The 14,797-nt window shown below is 50.2% G+C and overlaps 1 protein-coding gene across 1 annotated transcript in view; it reads right to left on the bottom strand.

Annotated features, from left to right (window-relative positions):
* Cacna1s (calcium voltage-gated channel subunit alpha1 S) overlaps nucleotides 1-14,797 on the bottom strand; it is a 70,532-nt gene that overhangs the window by 36,228 nt on the left and 19,507 nt on the right. Inside the window, exons 4-13 of the mRNA XM_004661550.2 lie at nucleotides 14,486-14,628; nucleotides 14,176-14,328; nucleotides 11,637-11,842; nucleotides 9,402-9,505; nucleotides 7,634-7,779; nucleotides 7,186-7,267; nucleotides 5,287-5,447; nucleotides 3,711-3,936; nucleotides 2,588-2,795; nucleotides 998-1,118 (exon numbers count right to left, since the gene is read on the bottom strand). Of these exons, the coding sequence (XP_004661607.2) occupies nucleotides 998-1,118; nucleotides 2,588-2,795; nucleotides 3,711-3,936; nucleotides 5,287-5,447; nucleotides 7,186-7,267; nucleotides 7,634-7,779; nucleotides 9,402-9,505; nucleotides 11,637-11,842; nucleotides 14,176-14,328; nucleotides 14,486-14,628 (1,550 nt within the window). The remainder of the gene's footprint in view (nucleotides 1-997; nucleotides 1,119-2,587; nucleotides 2,796-3,710; nucleotides 3,937-5,286; nucleotides 5,448-7,185; nucleotides 7,268-7,633; nucleotides 7,780-9,401; nucleotides 9,506-11,636; nucleotides 11,843-14,175; nucleotides 14,329-14,485; nucleotides 14,629-14,797) is intronic.

The raw sequence follows: 14,797 nt of genomic DNA, 5'->3' as shown, positions 1-14,797 counted from the left end.
CATCTCTCCAGCTCTTTTTAAATTTTATTTTATGTATGTATAACTTTATTTACATGTGTGTATGGGTTTTCCAGGGGTTGTTGCAAACCAACACCAGACACTTGGCCACTTTTTTATATGTCCAGTTTACACAGGGCGCTTGGGAATTGAACCTGAGTTGGAAGACTTTTCAAGCAATCATCTTTAACCACTGAGCCATCTCTTGAGGCCCTAATCTCTGCAGGGGCAGTCAGAGTGTCTTTTGCCAGAGCTATCCTATGGGAGGTTATAAACCTGGGGGCATGACAATTCCTCAGGGAAGCTTGCCTGCAGAGGGTGTTCATGATAGGGTCTGAATCCACAGTGGATTTTGAGTTCCATCCATTTCTTACCAGAACTGACCCAGCTCTCTCACAGGGCTGCCTGGAAGCCAGAGAGGCAATGCAAGTGACAGCCATATTGGACCTATGAGCCCATGAGCTCAAGGGACAGTGGTTTCTTGAGGACGCCTTGCCATGGCATCAGGTTCCACTGTGTAGGTATCAGTACCGCCAGTTTATCTCTGTCCACATCCTCCTCACCCTCCTATCTACTTATCTAACCTCTCAGCCTGTCCTGGCTTTGTCTTCCAGGTCCCAGAACTCAGACTGGCCCCTGACCATGGCCTAGACTCCTTCTTGCCAGGCTGCAGGACTTTGGACCAGGATGCCCCACCATCTTCACTGTTCCTCAGCTAAGCCCTGGGCTCCTTCTCACCTGCTCCACACTCACCAATCTGGAGGGGTGAATGTCTCCTCTGTAAGCAACTACTCTCATGGTTCTCAGAGCTTTTGGTTGGAAGGAATTATCCTGTTTCTGTATCTGACTTTGCTGTGACCCATCCTACCCTTCCCCCCAATCCCATGAGCCTAGGAGCTTCCATCTAGCCAGGGAGCCTGACTGCCCATGGGTATCCTTGAGCCTCCCTTTGAAACCACCTTCCCAAGATCTTCTTTGCATCCTGGCCCCAAGGGGATACAGTTGCCACAGACAAAAAGGATGACGAAATAAATGCACACAAGCATGCCAGGGTAGGACGGGCCTCCATAGGCCATGATCCCATTGTACATCACAGAGTTCCAGTCTTCGCCCGTCAGGACCTACAGGAGAATGAAGAGATGAGAGGATTCCTTTCTCAAAAGGCCTCTGCCAACTGTCAGTTCTCCCAGACCTTTTCTCTTCAGCTCATGCCCCAGGTGACTAGTCTCTGCTCTCCCTACTGTTCCTCTTCCAGTTATCTAAACTCTGATAACTACATGGGTAGGCTTAGGTGATGGTATTAAGACTGAAGGGTTACACAGGGGCTGAAGAAAAAGGCACTCTGTGTACCCTATACACAGAGATTACAGCCTGAGGGGGCTAAGGAGATAGTTCAGTGGTTAAAAAATTCAGGTCTGGGCTGGAGGGATGGCTTAGTGGTTAAGGTGTTTGCCTGCAAAGCCAAAGGACCCAGGCTCAATTCCCCAGGACCCATGTTAGCCAGATGAACAAGGGGGCGCACATGTCTGGAGTTGGTTTGCAGTGGCTAGAGGCCCTGGCGTGCCCATTCTCTCTCCCTCTTTATCTGTCAAATAAATAAAAATAAAATATTAAAAAATATATTAGGCCAGGTGTGGTGGTGTATGCCTTTAATCCCAGCACTTGGGAGGCAGAGGTGGGAGGATCACCATGAGTTCAAGGCCACCCTGAGACTACATAGTGAATTCCAGATCAGCCTGATCTAGAGTGAGACCCTACCATGAAAAACAAGAAACAGAGCAAAACAGAACAAACAAACATATATACGTATATTTAATATCAGGTCTAATCCAGGCGTGGTGGTACATACCTCTAATCCCAGCACTCGGGAGGCAGAGGTAGGAGGACTGCAGTGAGTTCGAGGCTACCCTGAGACTACATAGTGAATTCCAGTTCAGCCTGGGCTAGAGCGAGACCCTACCTCAAAGGATCAGAAAAAGTAAATCAGGTCTCTGCAGGGCCAAGGAGTTTGACTACGGGATCACCACCTTCCCTCTCTATTCCTAACCCCCAGGCTGAACTCGACTGTACCCACCTGGGCCCCTGTCATCCCAACCTCCAGCAAGAGTAACCAAATGCCAGGTCCCTTGGAAGGCACAGTGAGTGGCCAGCCAGTAAGCTGAGCGGAAGAGAGGATAAAGCCACGCCTAAAATGTCCCCTCCTGCTGGCAGTGCACGCTAGAGTGACTTGGAACTACCGGCGACATGGAAGGGAACGCCTCTCTGCGCCACTCTATGAACGCTCCTCTGGGACCCTGTGGCTGCGAAGGCCTCTCGCTGCACCACAGCCAGACTCCCTTAGGTAGCTTCTAGTAAAGAGGTGGCGCATGAATCCAGAGGGAGAAGTGCTTCTCAGGTCTCTGGGGCTTTCCCGGTCTTGTGGAGACGTGCTCATCTTGTCTGGCTTTTCCCTCGGGGGCAACAAGCAAGTATGAACCCGGGTGATGTGCAGGAGGAGAAGGACGCTGAACTCCGCCTGCAGGTCGGGGAGGCGATGCTGCCCTGGTTCAGCAGCTCCCCGGAACTGGACGTGCGCAGGTGCATGGCTTACCTGAAAGACACTGATGAGGGCCTGGGGGAAGTTGTCGAAGTTGCTCCGTCGCACCTCGGTGTCCTCAAAGTCATACCTGCCTCCAAAGAGCTGCATGCCCAGCAGGGCGAAGATGATGATGAAGAGGAACAGCAACAGCAACAGGGAGGCGATGGAGCGGATGGAGTTGAGCAGCGATGCCACCAAGTTGCTCAGTGACGTCCAGTACCTGGGGGAGAGCAGCAGCGCGGGAGGGAGCCGACAGTCCCGTTGGAGGTTGGGGTGGGGGAGCTCTGAGTCATTGCTCAAGGTGGAGGGACACACAGGGAGGGGCTGCCTGGGGCTGGAACCCCCTGGATTCGTGGTGCATGCCTCTCACTGAGTTTTTATCTCAGTTTGGGTTCCACACTCCTCAGTGGGGGGTGAGGATGAACTCCTGGCCCCACAATTACACACACAGTGAGAATTAAGACCCAGGCTCATGCTAGGGCTGGGTACACGCTTATACATGTAGTAGAGCCCTTCTTATCTGCACTCTCAATTGCCCGCGGTCTATGGGAGACAGCCTGGAATCTTGCTTATGCAGTACAATGGGATTATTTTCTGAGACAGACCACATTCACGTACGTTCTGTGACAATATATTGCTGTGCTTGGTCTATATTATTAATGGTGCTGGTCATCTCCTAGGAAAAGGCCTGGTAACATAGGGCTCAGCCCCATTTCCAGTTTCAAGCATCCACTGGAGTCTGAAACATATGTGTACAGATCAGGGGCAGAGCCGTGGCTGAATACGTGGCCTTTTCCCTCTCCGCCTTCTGATTCCTCTTCTTTGTTCTCTTTTCTTTCTTACTTCTATCTCTTCTTCCCACTACCTTCTACCTCCTTCTTTCACCTCCCATGATTTTCTTTCTGTTCTTCCTTCCTCTTTTTCGTCAATCCATATGCAACAGTGAGACCAAACGAGAAACAGGCTTCAAGGGTTGCGAGTATGATTTCTCCTCCCCAGACGGGGGTCGTTTAAGAGGAAGGGGGAATCCTAGGCTGTGGCCACACGGAAACTTGCCAGACTTTACATCACAGGACACAAAATGGGGATGGGTGCTTAGGAACCAAGAGTTGGGAGCCCAGCTACCTGCACTCACTTGGTGATCTTGAAGAGCCTCAGGAGGCGGATGCAGCGCAGCACAGAGATGCCCAGGGGTGTCATGGCGCCCGACTCGACCAGCAGGATCTCCAGGATGCCGCTGCACACCACGAAGCAGTCAAAGCGGTTGAAGATGGACATGAAGTACTGGCGCAGGCCCAGCCCGTACATCTTCATCAGCATCTCGATGGTGAAGAGCGTCAGCAGTACCCGGTTGGCCACGTCTGTGGGTGGGCAGCACGGCCTGAGCATGGCTCCCTTCCTGCCTCCCCAGCTGAGCCTCCACTCAGCACAAGTTTCCCACCTTCCCAAGGCACCAGCCTCCTTAAATCTTCAAAACCTGGGAAAACTACATAAATTGAACTCATTGAAAGAACTCCAATGTAGATTTGTAGCAACATAATCCACATCATATTTATATTTATTTATTTGAGAGGGAAAGAGGGAGAGAGAGAGAGAGAGAGAGAGAGAGAGAGAATGGGTGCACCAGGGCTTTCAGCCACTGCAAACGAACTCCAGACGTGTGCGCTGTATGTGGATACTGGGGAACTGAACCTAGGCCATCAGGCTTTGTAAGCAGGTACTTTTTTTTGGATTTTCATTTAGGGTCTCACTTTAGCCCAGGCTGACCGGAATTCACTATGTAGTCTCAGAGTGGTCTCGAACTCATGGTAATCCTCCTGCCTCGCTCTCCCAAGTGCTGGGATTAAAGGTGTGTGCCACCACGCCTGGCTATGCAGGCACTTTTAACCACTGACAAATCTGTCTAGCCCTTGAGACGAGCTTTTCATGGCTCTATATTAGTTTATTTATACTTGTGCTGTGAAAGGTAGTAAAACTTAGACCCTACATCCATACAGAGCAGAGACTCAAGTTTAATTTTTCATGAGATATGTTTCCTTCCTCCCAGGGCCTCCAGCAGAGATAAACTTCTGGACATTTTATCTGCCCCAATGGGCAGTGCAATTTTGTCCTTCCTCATGTAGGGGCAGCTTTTCCAGGCCCTGGCTCCATACAGGTATGTTTTTTTCCAGAACTCTACCTTCTGGCAGGCCCAAAGCCTTGTTTCAGGTCCTGGGACAGACATTAAGAGTCTCTAGTTGCCTAGGTTTAAAAAGTTTCTGGAAGTGAGTACATATGCGCACTGCTCTCCTTGTTTTTCCCATCCAGAAACTTCCTTCTCATTTACTTACATACTCACTGCACAGTTGGTGAAAGATTGCTGTTTCTGTACTAGGAACTGAACTTGGATGCTTGGAATGCTAAATTACCGATAGTCTTATGTACCATAATTTTCAATGGAAACAATTCGCCCAGACCCTTGAGAAAGCACTTGGAAGTTGGCCCAATGCATTGTTGTCTCTGCCCCTGTATAGTAACAATGCCATGAGGTCTCTATTTTTCCACTGTAAAAGTAGGGGGTCAGGCCAATGACCTAGCAGCAGTAGTCCCCAATTTCTAGAAGGTGATAGCAGTATCAAGGTGACCTCGTTTACATACCCTGCTGTCCCCTTGGCAGGCTTGAGCCTCAACTTTCCATGTGCCCTTTCCCAATTTCATTCCCTCTGACTCACCTTGCAAATGGGTCAACCAAAGTGGCTGGTTGTGGTGTTCTGAGGCAATAGACAAGGTGTTGAGGGCAACGATCAGGATCACCAGCCAATAGAAGACCTTGGACTTGATTATGTCGTGGCATTTCCAGCGGAAAACTCGGTTCCACTGCCTCCAGTGCCGGCTGTGGAAGGAGACACAGGGAATGGAGGCCAAGAGCTGCTTGTTCCCAGCCTCAACTTTATACCATTACTTTCTTTAAAAAGAAATAAACTCCTTTTTTTTTTTAAAAAGAAAATATTTATTTATTTAACAGAGAAGGAGGGAGAGAGGGAGAGAAACAGAGAGACAATGGGCATGCCAGGGCCTCCAGCCACTGCAAACGAATTCCAGACACGTGTGCCCCCTTGTGCATCTGGCTAACATGGGTACTGGGGAATTGGACCGGGGTCCTTTGGCTTTGAGGGCAAGTGCCTTAACCACCAAGGCCTCTCTCCAGCCCCAAATAAACTCCTTTTTATATGTACACATGTATATGGGGTGGGAAGAGTTTGCAATGGCCTCTTCCTTCTGTAACAAACACCAAATGCATGGCTTGGGAATTGAACTCTGGCTAACAGACTTCACAAGCAGGTACCTTTAACCTCTGAGCCATCTTCCCAGCACCTTCCCCCATTACTTTCAGCGGCATTTCAGCCCTAACGGGTTGATCACCAACTCTCCTCTCCAGGCGTGGGAGAAAAGCTTAGTGCTGCCTGACTGATATAAAACTGGGCCTTGGGCTGGAGGGATGGCTTAGCAGTTAAGGCATTTGCGTGCAAAGCCAAGGGACCTAGGTTCGATTCCCCAGAACCCACATTAGCCCGATGCACAAGGGGACACATGTGTCTGGAGTTCTCTGCAGTGGCTGGAGGCCCTGGCACGCCCATTCTCTCTCTCTTTCTGTCTGCAGGGTGGGGGGGGGGGGGGACTGGGCCTCTTCCTAGCAAAGCTCTGTCTTCCCAATGAGAATAATGATGGTATCAACTTTCCAACTAATTAAAGGTGACAATGCAAGCAAAATGTTCAGCACAGCACTTGATATAGAATAAGGATTCCATTCATTTTTATTTCAGTGAAAGCAACACTGAGATCATTCCACCCACTTCAAAGGAAGTCTACTGAATTAAAGGGGAAGGTGTTAGGATGAGTGTGGAGAAAAGGTACTTTCATAGGTTATTCAGCCTTTTTGGTAGGTGACCTTACTGCACTTCCCAAAGGTCAAAGTTCATATATCCTTGATGTAGCATCTTTACTTCTAGAATTCTGCCTAGAATTGGTCAATTGTTCTCTGCAGCACTACTTACGCTGCAAAACCAGGAGAGATGAGTTAATGTATTATTGTGCATGTGTACTGCGCATGAAAGCCCAGCAAAGATCTTAGAGGGACACAAATCTGTTGCCATGGTTACTGCTTTGAAGGGCAGTAGGGACCTTCGTCTTTGCTTTGCTGCATTTCTTTGTTGTTTGATCTTTCAAAAGTTAATTCTGTATGCATTTGTGAAAGGACACAACCTTCCTCTTAAGACAAAGACGAGAACTTGAAATATCCCCTTGTGGCCGATTCCTGGGCCAAGGCTGCCTCCTTCCTGTGGGCCACCTCCACACCCTTCCTCTCGTCTGGAATTCTCTGACACCCAGCCCCACTCACTCAAAGCACATGGGCAAATGTACCCTGCCCCTAAGGGCTCCCATTCTCCCTTGTGCTGCATATAAATAGGTCACCTGTTCATGCTCTCTGGGCATCTGGCCATTGCCAAGTCCTCTGAGCAAGAGCTGGCCCTGTTTCCTCAGACTGACCTTTCTAAGTGCCCCTCGAATTGTCTCAATGGGAGGTAACTGGATTCTGACCCCGAATCCCAGTGACATGGTCAGATACTCACATGAACTGGATGACTTTGGTCAAGCCCTCGATTTCATAAAGGCTCTCTGTGTCAGAGCCTCCTTCCTCCAAAGACAGCTTGCCTGGGGACAGGACACGCATCACTATAGTCAGCAGGTATCAGTGCCCCTCTGGGCCACACACCTGGCTAGGCACCCCGGGGCTAGGACACCTGGGACAGTGGGCCCTCACTGGCTCCTGCGTGCCTTCCTGTGACCCAGATTCCTATGAACTTGAGAGTTCCATCACAACGGGTGGGCCAAGTGGCTATTTGGGAAGTGCCCAGGGCACTTGGATCTACTACCTTGAGGTTCAAGGCTTTTGGCCCTTGGAGGCAAGAGTTATGCCTGTTCAATGGGACATCAGGCTTCCAGGGGGAGGTATAGGGACTCATGCTTTCCAGGGGAGCCAGGCTAGGAAGATGCTGACCACAGCCTCTGGATCCAAACCTTCTCTCAAGTCCTCCACGTCCATGACCTCTCCCTGTGTGATCCAGCTCATGTAGCCACGGAGGTCTTCCTCCAGCTGCTGCTTCTCTCGGAGCTTTTGAAATGTTCCCCTGGACTTGGCCTTCTCCCGCTCCTTGGTGAATTCCCTGAAATGAGTCAAGGGAGGTGGAAGGGGAGGAGAGGAGGAGAGACCAGGACCCACTAAGCTTCCTCAGGACAGTGGGCACATCCCATGCCTGGAGGTATTGCCCGGGTTCAGGAACCCCTCAAAGTGACTTGAGAGGTGGCTCACCTCCTTCCCTTTCTCCAGCTCTATCCTTCAGACACATTTTAGAGATTACCCTGACTTCTTTCTTCTCATCATCTCATTTTCTCTTTGGGGCTCCCCTTGGATGTTAGAGGCTACTGACAGGACAGTCCCTTTCCCCAACTGAATCAGCCTGGGATCCTCAAATCTGCCCTATTGTCTGCTCCTTTAAGCTACTCTAAAGATGATTTCTTCTCACAGACCTAAGGCCCAAGGAAATCCTCCCTGGTTGAAGGGAAGCCGGGCTCCATCACTAGAGGGAAAGGACCTGGGGGTCACAAGGGACATTCAGGCCAGCAGAGGGCAGCCCTGGGCCACCAAGCAGAGGCCTGCGTGCACCAGGAATAAACTAGCACAGTTGCTAAGTTCTTAGGTGGATCCCAAAGCCAAGAGGGGTAGGCATACCAGCTAGACATCTCACCCTGGCTCAGCAGTGTCCAGCTGGGGGGTCTGGACACATTTGTGCCATGGACTCTGTCACTACAGCAAAATCTACAGCATAAGGTCTTCAGAATAATGTCACAAGGCACACAGAATGACCATCCCAATACAGAGTGCCGATTACATTAAAATCTAGTTACAAGCCAGGCCTTGTGGCCCATGCTTTTAATATCAGCAACTCAGGAGGCAGAGGTAGGAGGATCATTGTGAGTTCGAGGCCACCTGAGACTACATAGTAATCCCAGGTCAGCTTCTGCTGGAGTAAGACCCTACCTTGAAAAAAAAAAAAAAAAAAAACTAGTTAGAGAGACAGAACAAATGCTGATAGAGGAATATAGGAGTCTGTTCATCAGCTGCCAGGACCAAGCTGCAGGCCTAATCACCATCCTCATTTCAACAGCAGCAATGAGTATGAACAGGATTGTAACAACTATCGTATGATATGATTTGGATTAGGACAGACTTTTCCTAATGCCACTGTGGGGTGTAGCCAATACTCACTATTTAAGGAAACCCAGTAGTTAAGTTAGTACAATAAAAGAAAAGATGGGTTTCACCTAACTCATTTCACAGAACCCCCCTCCACCCCTGGTTCTGTCGACAGGCTGCCTGGGGGAGGAGAGAGTTCCTGGAGGGCGGTGATGCCAACAGGGAAAGTTGCTGAGGACCACAGCTTGCCTGCCTGACCCCTGTGGCTGGGGCAGCCCTCAGTCTGTGTGATTAGCCCAAGGGCAGTACTGCCTCTTGCGCCGATCCCCTGAGCTGCCACCAGGGGCGGGTGGCTGTGGCTGGGGGGCTTCATGCAGGAAGATGGGAATGCTACAGGGTAGAAGGATGCAAGTGTTAACAAAGGCTAGAAGAGGAGAGTACTGCTCGAATCTTCTGTCCTCCTCGCTAAGCAGGGAGAAGTGCTGCTGGCCCAGAGGACTGACAGGGACTCAGAGGTAACTGAGGGCCTAGCCCATGCCTCCCGCCTGGCTCTACTCCCCACTGCCAGCGGCTGCCTTTGAGCCTCCTTACCCACTCAGGACGCCTAGGATCAGGTTGAGGATGAAGAAGGAGCCCAGCAGAATGAGGGTGACAAAATAGATCCAGGGCCACTCGTTTCCAATGGCATCGTTGACCTGGTCCAGACAATATGTGAGTCTTGGCCTCTGACTTGAGGGGAAATCCTGTCATAATTCCTTAATTCCTGTCTCTAACACTGTCTGTTCACCCAGACTCCAGCCAAGAAAAAAGAGAAGCTGTCTGGGCCCATTGAGGAGACATTTTCTAGCCAAGATCTGGGCTGGAATGTCTTCTCAAGGGGGCCTTGCTGATGGCGCCTTTGGTTAAGGTAAGGCAGACTCACAGTCCCTTCAATCACTGGCTTCTCTCACCTGCCTCTAGACCCCACTCCCAGTTGGTATCCTTATAGCCAAATCTTTTCAAAATGAATGACTTCTAGGCTGGAGAGATGGCTTAGTGGTTAAGGCACTTGCAAGGACCCAGGTTCAATTCCCCAGGACCCACATAAGCCAGATGCACAAGGTGGTGCATGCGTTTGAGTTCATTTGGTGAGCCCATTTGCTGTCTCTCAAATAAATAAAAATAAAAAATAAAATTTTAAAAAATTCTTGGGCCTGGAGAGACAGCTTAGCGGTTAAGGTGCTGGCCCACAAAGCCTAAGGATCTGGATTTGGCTCCCCAGGACCCATGTAAACCAGATGCACATGGTGGCACATGCATCTGGAGTTCATTTACAGTGGCAGGAGGCCCTGGTGTGACCATTCTTTCCCTCCCCTCTTCCTTCTTTCTCTCTCAAATAAATAAATAATAAATATAATGTTATTTTTTTAATTCTCAAAAAAGAAAGAAAGAAAGAAAGAGCGCCGGGCATGGTGGAGCATGCCTTTAATCCCAGCACTTGGGAGGCAGAGGTAGGAGGATCGCCATGAGTTCGAGGCCACCCTGAGACTACATAGTGAACTCCAGGTCAGCTTTGGCTAGAGTAAGACCCTACCCCCCAAACAAAACAAAACAAAACAAAAAAGAAAGGAAGAAAGAAAGAAAGAATGAATGAACACTTCCGTGATGCTATGCAAGTCGCCTGATGTCTCTGAGCATTTTCCCACCTGTCTGCTGAGAGTAGGACACGCCCTCTCTTTCCAGGCTCGCAGCAGTGTGGACTAGCATGTGTGACATTCCTCTGACACATTTAATCACTTGCCTCCCTAATGTGAGCTTGTAAGAAATATCTAGACTGATCCTTTATATTTGCAAAGCATTTGACAGTCTTACAATCTCCCCCACAGGCGGCACTGCATTGTGCTCGGCAGTTCTGGATCGGAGCCTGACCAATGGCAGCTCCACCTTCAGCTCTTGGTGACAGAGGCCAAACAACCTCTCGGAGCCCCAGTTTCCTTGTCTGTAAAAATGGTAGCAATGCCTTCCATTGTTGGAGAATCAAATGAGAAAAAGCAACTGAGTGCTTCAGAAACGCCAAGAAAGGAATGCACCCCAACAAGGAATCTTCCTGCGGTGTTGACTACATGCCAGACACCGCTGTAATTTAGTGAATCTTCCCACTGGCTCTATGATGTGAGCAGACTTATCCTCCTTACTTTATCAATGAGGAGACTGATGGATAGTGATGTTACTGTGGGATAGTAGTCTTGCCCATTGGCAAAAAGAAAGACCTAAAGGGCCTCTCATCCCTCAAGTGTCAGAGACTTGGGTCATCAGAGGCGCCCTGACAACCAGCCTTGAGAAAAACCAAGGATTGAGCCGGCCATGGTGGCGCACGCCTTTAATCCCAGTGCTCAGGAGGCAGAGGTAGGAGGATTGCCGTGAGTTCAAGGCCACCCTGTGACTGCATAGTAAATCCCAGGTCAGCCTGGGCCAGAGCAAGACCCTGCCTTGAAAAATCAGAAACCAAAAAGCAAAACCCAAAAACCAAAAAAAAAAAAAACCCAAAAAACAGGAATTGAGATGGGAATCCACAGAGCTCCTGGTTCCTATTCTTCACCCCACTCCTGAGTCCTGCTGTACCTTGTACCACGGGGACAGCCCCAGAGGATGGTAGACCATGCCTAGAGATTGAGAAGGAAGCTGTGTGCCCACATGGGTGGCCAGAGAGGGCAGGACAGAGCAGCTGACACTACCAGCAATGTCTGGCCTCTGGGAGAGGGATGGGGGTTGTAAGCCCTCCCTGTCTGTTCCTCTGGCCAGCCTATGTAAGAGACGGACAGTCCTGGGTTCTGGGCCTAGACCCACCCAGTACAGGACGTCAGTCCACCCCTCCATGGTGATGCACTGGTACACGGTGAGCATGGAGAAGCCGAAGTTGTCGAAGTGGGTGATGCCATGGTTGGGCCCTGGCCAGCCACCCCGGCATTCACTACCATTGATGGTGCATGGGCGTCCAGAGCCCGTCCTGGCACAGGGCGATGGCTTCTCATTCTCCACTGTGGCCACAATGTCTGGAAATAGAAGGCGGCAGCATGAGAGAGGTGGACGATGACAGGAGGATAAGGGCTCTAGAACAATTTAAAAGTGTAGAGCTATAAAAAATGCACACACGTGCCCGGCGTGGTGGCGCACGCCTTTAATCCCAGCACTCGGGAGGCAGAGGTAGGAGGACTGCCATGAGTTCAAGGCCACCCTGAGACTACATAGTGAATTTTAGGTCAGTCTGGGCTAGAGTGAGACCCTACCTCGAAAAAAACAAAAGCAAAAAAAAATAATAATAAAATGCACACAAGAAAATACAAGAGGCCACTTTCCTGCCCAGCTGTTGGCTAGAGATGAAGGGTTCCCAGGAGAAAAGACTGGCAGTGAGCAGCAATAAGGTCCATTAACTCTGTCTTGGGCCCCAGGGCCTTTCTAGAAGGTCTGCTTCTAGCGTGAGCTGCCGTGACCCCATGCACTAGGAGTGACTGGTAGGACTTTGAGCCTTCGGAGAGTGGACAGCTGCCTGGTAGGAGGAGGCAGGGCGGGGGGGGTGGTTCTTGTATTCTGACCTAAGGGTTATATCTAGGGTGCCAAAATGGAGCTGCGCCAATAGCACTGGGCTGAGCTGTGCAGAACACAGAGCCCATGGGGTGAGGGAATACCCTCCAGAGAAACTGCCATTGGGCATCAGCTTGTGCCCCTCTGTGTACCCATAGTGGCATGTTTTTTTTTTTTTCTTTTTTCGAGGTAGGGTCTCACTCTAGCTCAGGCTGACCTGGAAGTCACTCTGCAGTCTCAGGGTGGCCTTGAATTCACAGCAATCCTCCTACCTCTGCCTCCCAAGTGCTGGGATTAAAGGCGTGTGCCGCCATGCCCGGCTTGAAGCGTGCTTTTATTCCCTCTAAAATCTGGCCATGTTGATGACATCCCAGACCATCTTTATCTAAGGATGTTCAACGGCCGTCCTTTGAGTTCTGAGATTAGGTTAGCCTCAGAACCCAGCACCTTGCCTCACCCACATTTCCCATGTCAGCTCAGAGCTCTGGAGATGGGGCGGGAAGGACACTGACGATTGGCTTGGGGTCCTTGGCCCTAGGAAGCTGGTAGCTCTGACCCGAGAGGGGCGGTCGAGGGCTGCCGCTCGGGTCAAGTTCCCATGAGAGCTCACATTTGGCCTAAAGGTTGTGCTGGACAGAGTCCCTGCTGTCTGCCTGGGAGCACTGACTGCAGGACGTGGCTGGCCCTGGTGACGAGCGAGGCCCGAGTGGGAGAGGACTAGGAAGCCACCAAATGAAAGCCAGAGCGGGTCCCACTCTTTGAAGCTAGGCTCAACCTGCACTGATGACTGTCCACTGGACTTCCGTTCTTCCAGTGGAGGGGGGAGCTGTCCAGAGGTCACATGGCATGTGGCATCAGACCACAGGCAGAAGCAGACACGAACTATGGTCAGGCATTAAGGAGGCTTACAAAAAATGGCAAAAATAGTGCCTGTCTTCTCGTTACATAACTTTTTGAAGGATAATATAGTTATTTTCATAAAAGTGCATATTCATGCTCTCACGTTGTTGTGATTTTATCACTGCGCCTTAAAAATTAGTGAATAAATTTTTGCCAGGCTCGGTGGTGCACGCCTTTAATCCCAGCACTCATGGGGCAGAAGTAGGAGGATCACTGTGAGTTTGAGGCCAGCCTGGGACTACGTAGGTCAGCCTGGGCCAGAGCAAGAGCCTACCTCAAAAAAAATATTAGTTCATAAATTAACACAATGTTATTCTTTAGTTTCATATGAATATAAATAAGTCAATCATATATAAAAGCAAAAGCTGTTTGGGGTGTTTATTACTTTGTGAGACTGTAGAGAGGCCCTAAAGCCAGAAAGTTGAGAACTTCTGGTTGAGACATCCTCACTGGAGTCCATCTGGGTCTCCGTGTGGATTATTTATGACAATCTGCCAAATGTCCCTTCTGTATCTAGGGCATGCTCTTAAGGTCTTGTGCAGATGCTACCTTGAGGGCCTGATCTAAGAGGCATCCCAGACTGAGGTAACTATGGCCACAAGAAAAAGTAGAGAGAGAAATTCAGGCTCGTCTCAACCCTGTATCTCAATCCACAACTGGCTCAGTAAGCCTAAAAGGTCCCACATCCTATAGGGTGGAGCCTCAGAGCCCACTGTGGCCAGAGCCAGGGCTTGATTGCAAATCCTGACAGGACTATCTTTCATCCCACTCTCCCAGTCCAGGTCATGGCCATTTCCAAGAGGGAAGAAGCAACGGCCTCACCCCAGAATTCCTTTTTTTTAGGTGTGATGCCCTTGTTTGGAGCTGACCTTGGACATCTCCTACTTGGAAGTTCTCTGCTCACCTGTGCCGATGAAGTAACAGGTTTTATGCATCTTGCCCTTGAAGAGCTCCAGCCCTATGATGGCGTAGATGATGACCATGAAAAGGACAAGGAGGGCGATGTGGAAGAGGGGAAGCATAGCCTTGAAGATGGAGTTGAGGACCACCTGCAGGCCTGTCCAGCAAGGAGAAAAGAAGAGTCACCGCCTGTCCCTTGGTCTCTGGTCCCTCCCGCTATAAACCGTGGGAAGCATCTGGGACAGCAAAGTTGGATGGGGCAAGGGAGAGGGTTGGGAGAGGAGAAAGGTATCTGCAGAGGCTCTGCCACCCACTGGGCACCCCTGACACCAGTCGCAGGGGTCTGAGCACGCGGAAGGCTCTCAGGGCCTTGACGTCCAGGCCGGCTCCTTTGCTGCTCAGGGGGGCCGTATTGCTTTGGATGACATTAACCTGCTCCAGAATCACAGTGAAGACGCTGGAAGGAGAAGAGAGAGGAGGGGGCGGTGGTTAGACGAGAATAAGGCAGATACTGTTCACCAACTGCCAGCTTTGATGCTTTGTAACTGCTGGTGAAATATTTTATTATAAAAGATCCTGAGGTCAAGTTCAGACTCAATGAAAACAATGCGGTGATCTGTTGGTGG

The sequence above is a fragment of the Jaculus jaculus genome, chromosome 1, assembly GCF_020740685.1.
Source record: "Jaculus jaculus isolate mJacJac1 chromosome 1, mJacJac1.mat.Y.cur, whole genome shotgun sequence".
Taxonomy (NCBI): Eukaryota; Metazoa; Chordata; class Mammalia; order Rodentia; family Dipodidae; genus Jaculus; species Jaculus jaculus.
This window is presented reverse-complemented; position numbering and strand designations above follow the sequence as displayed.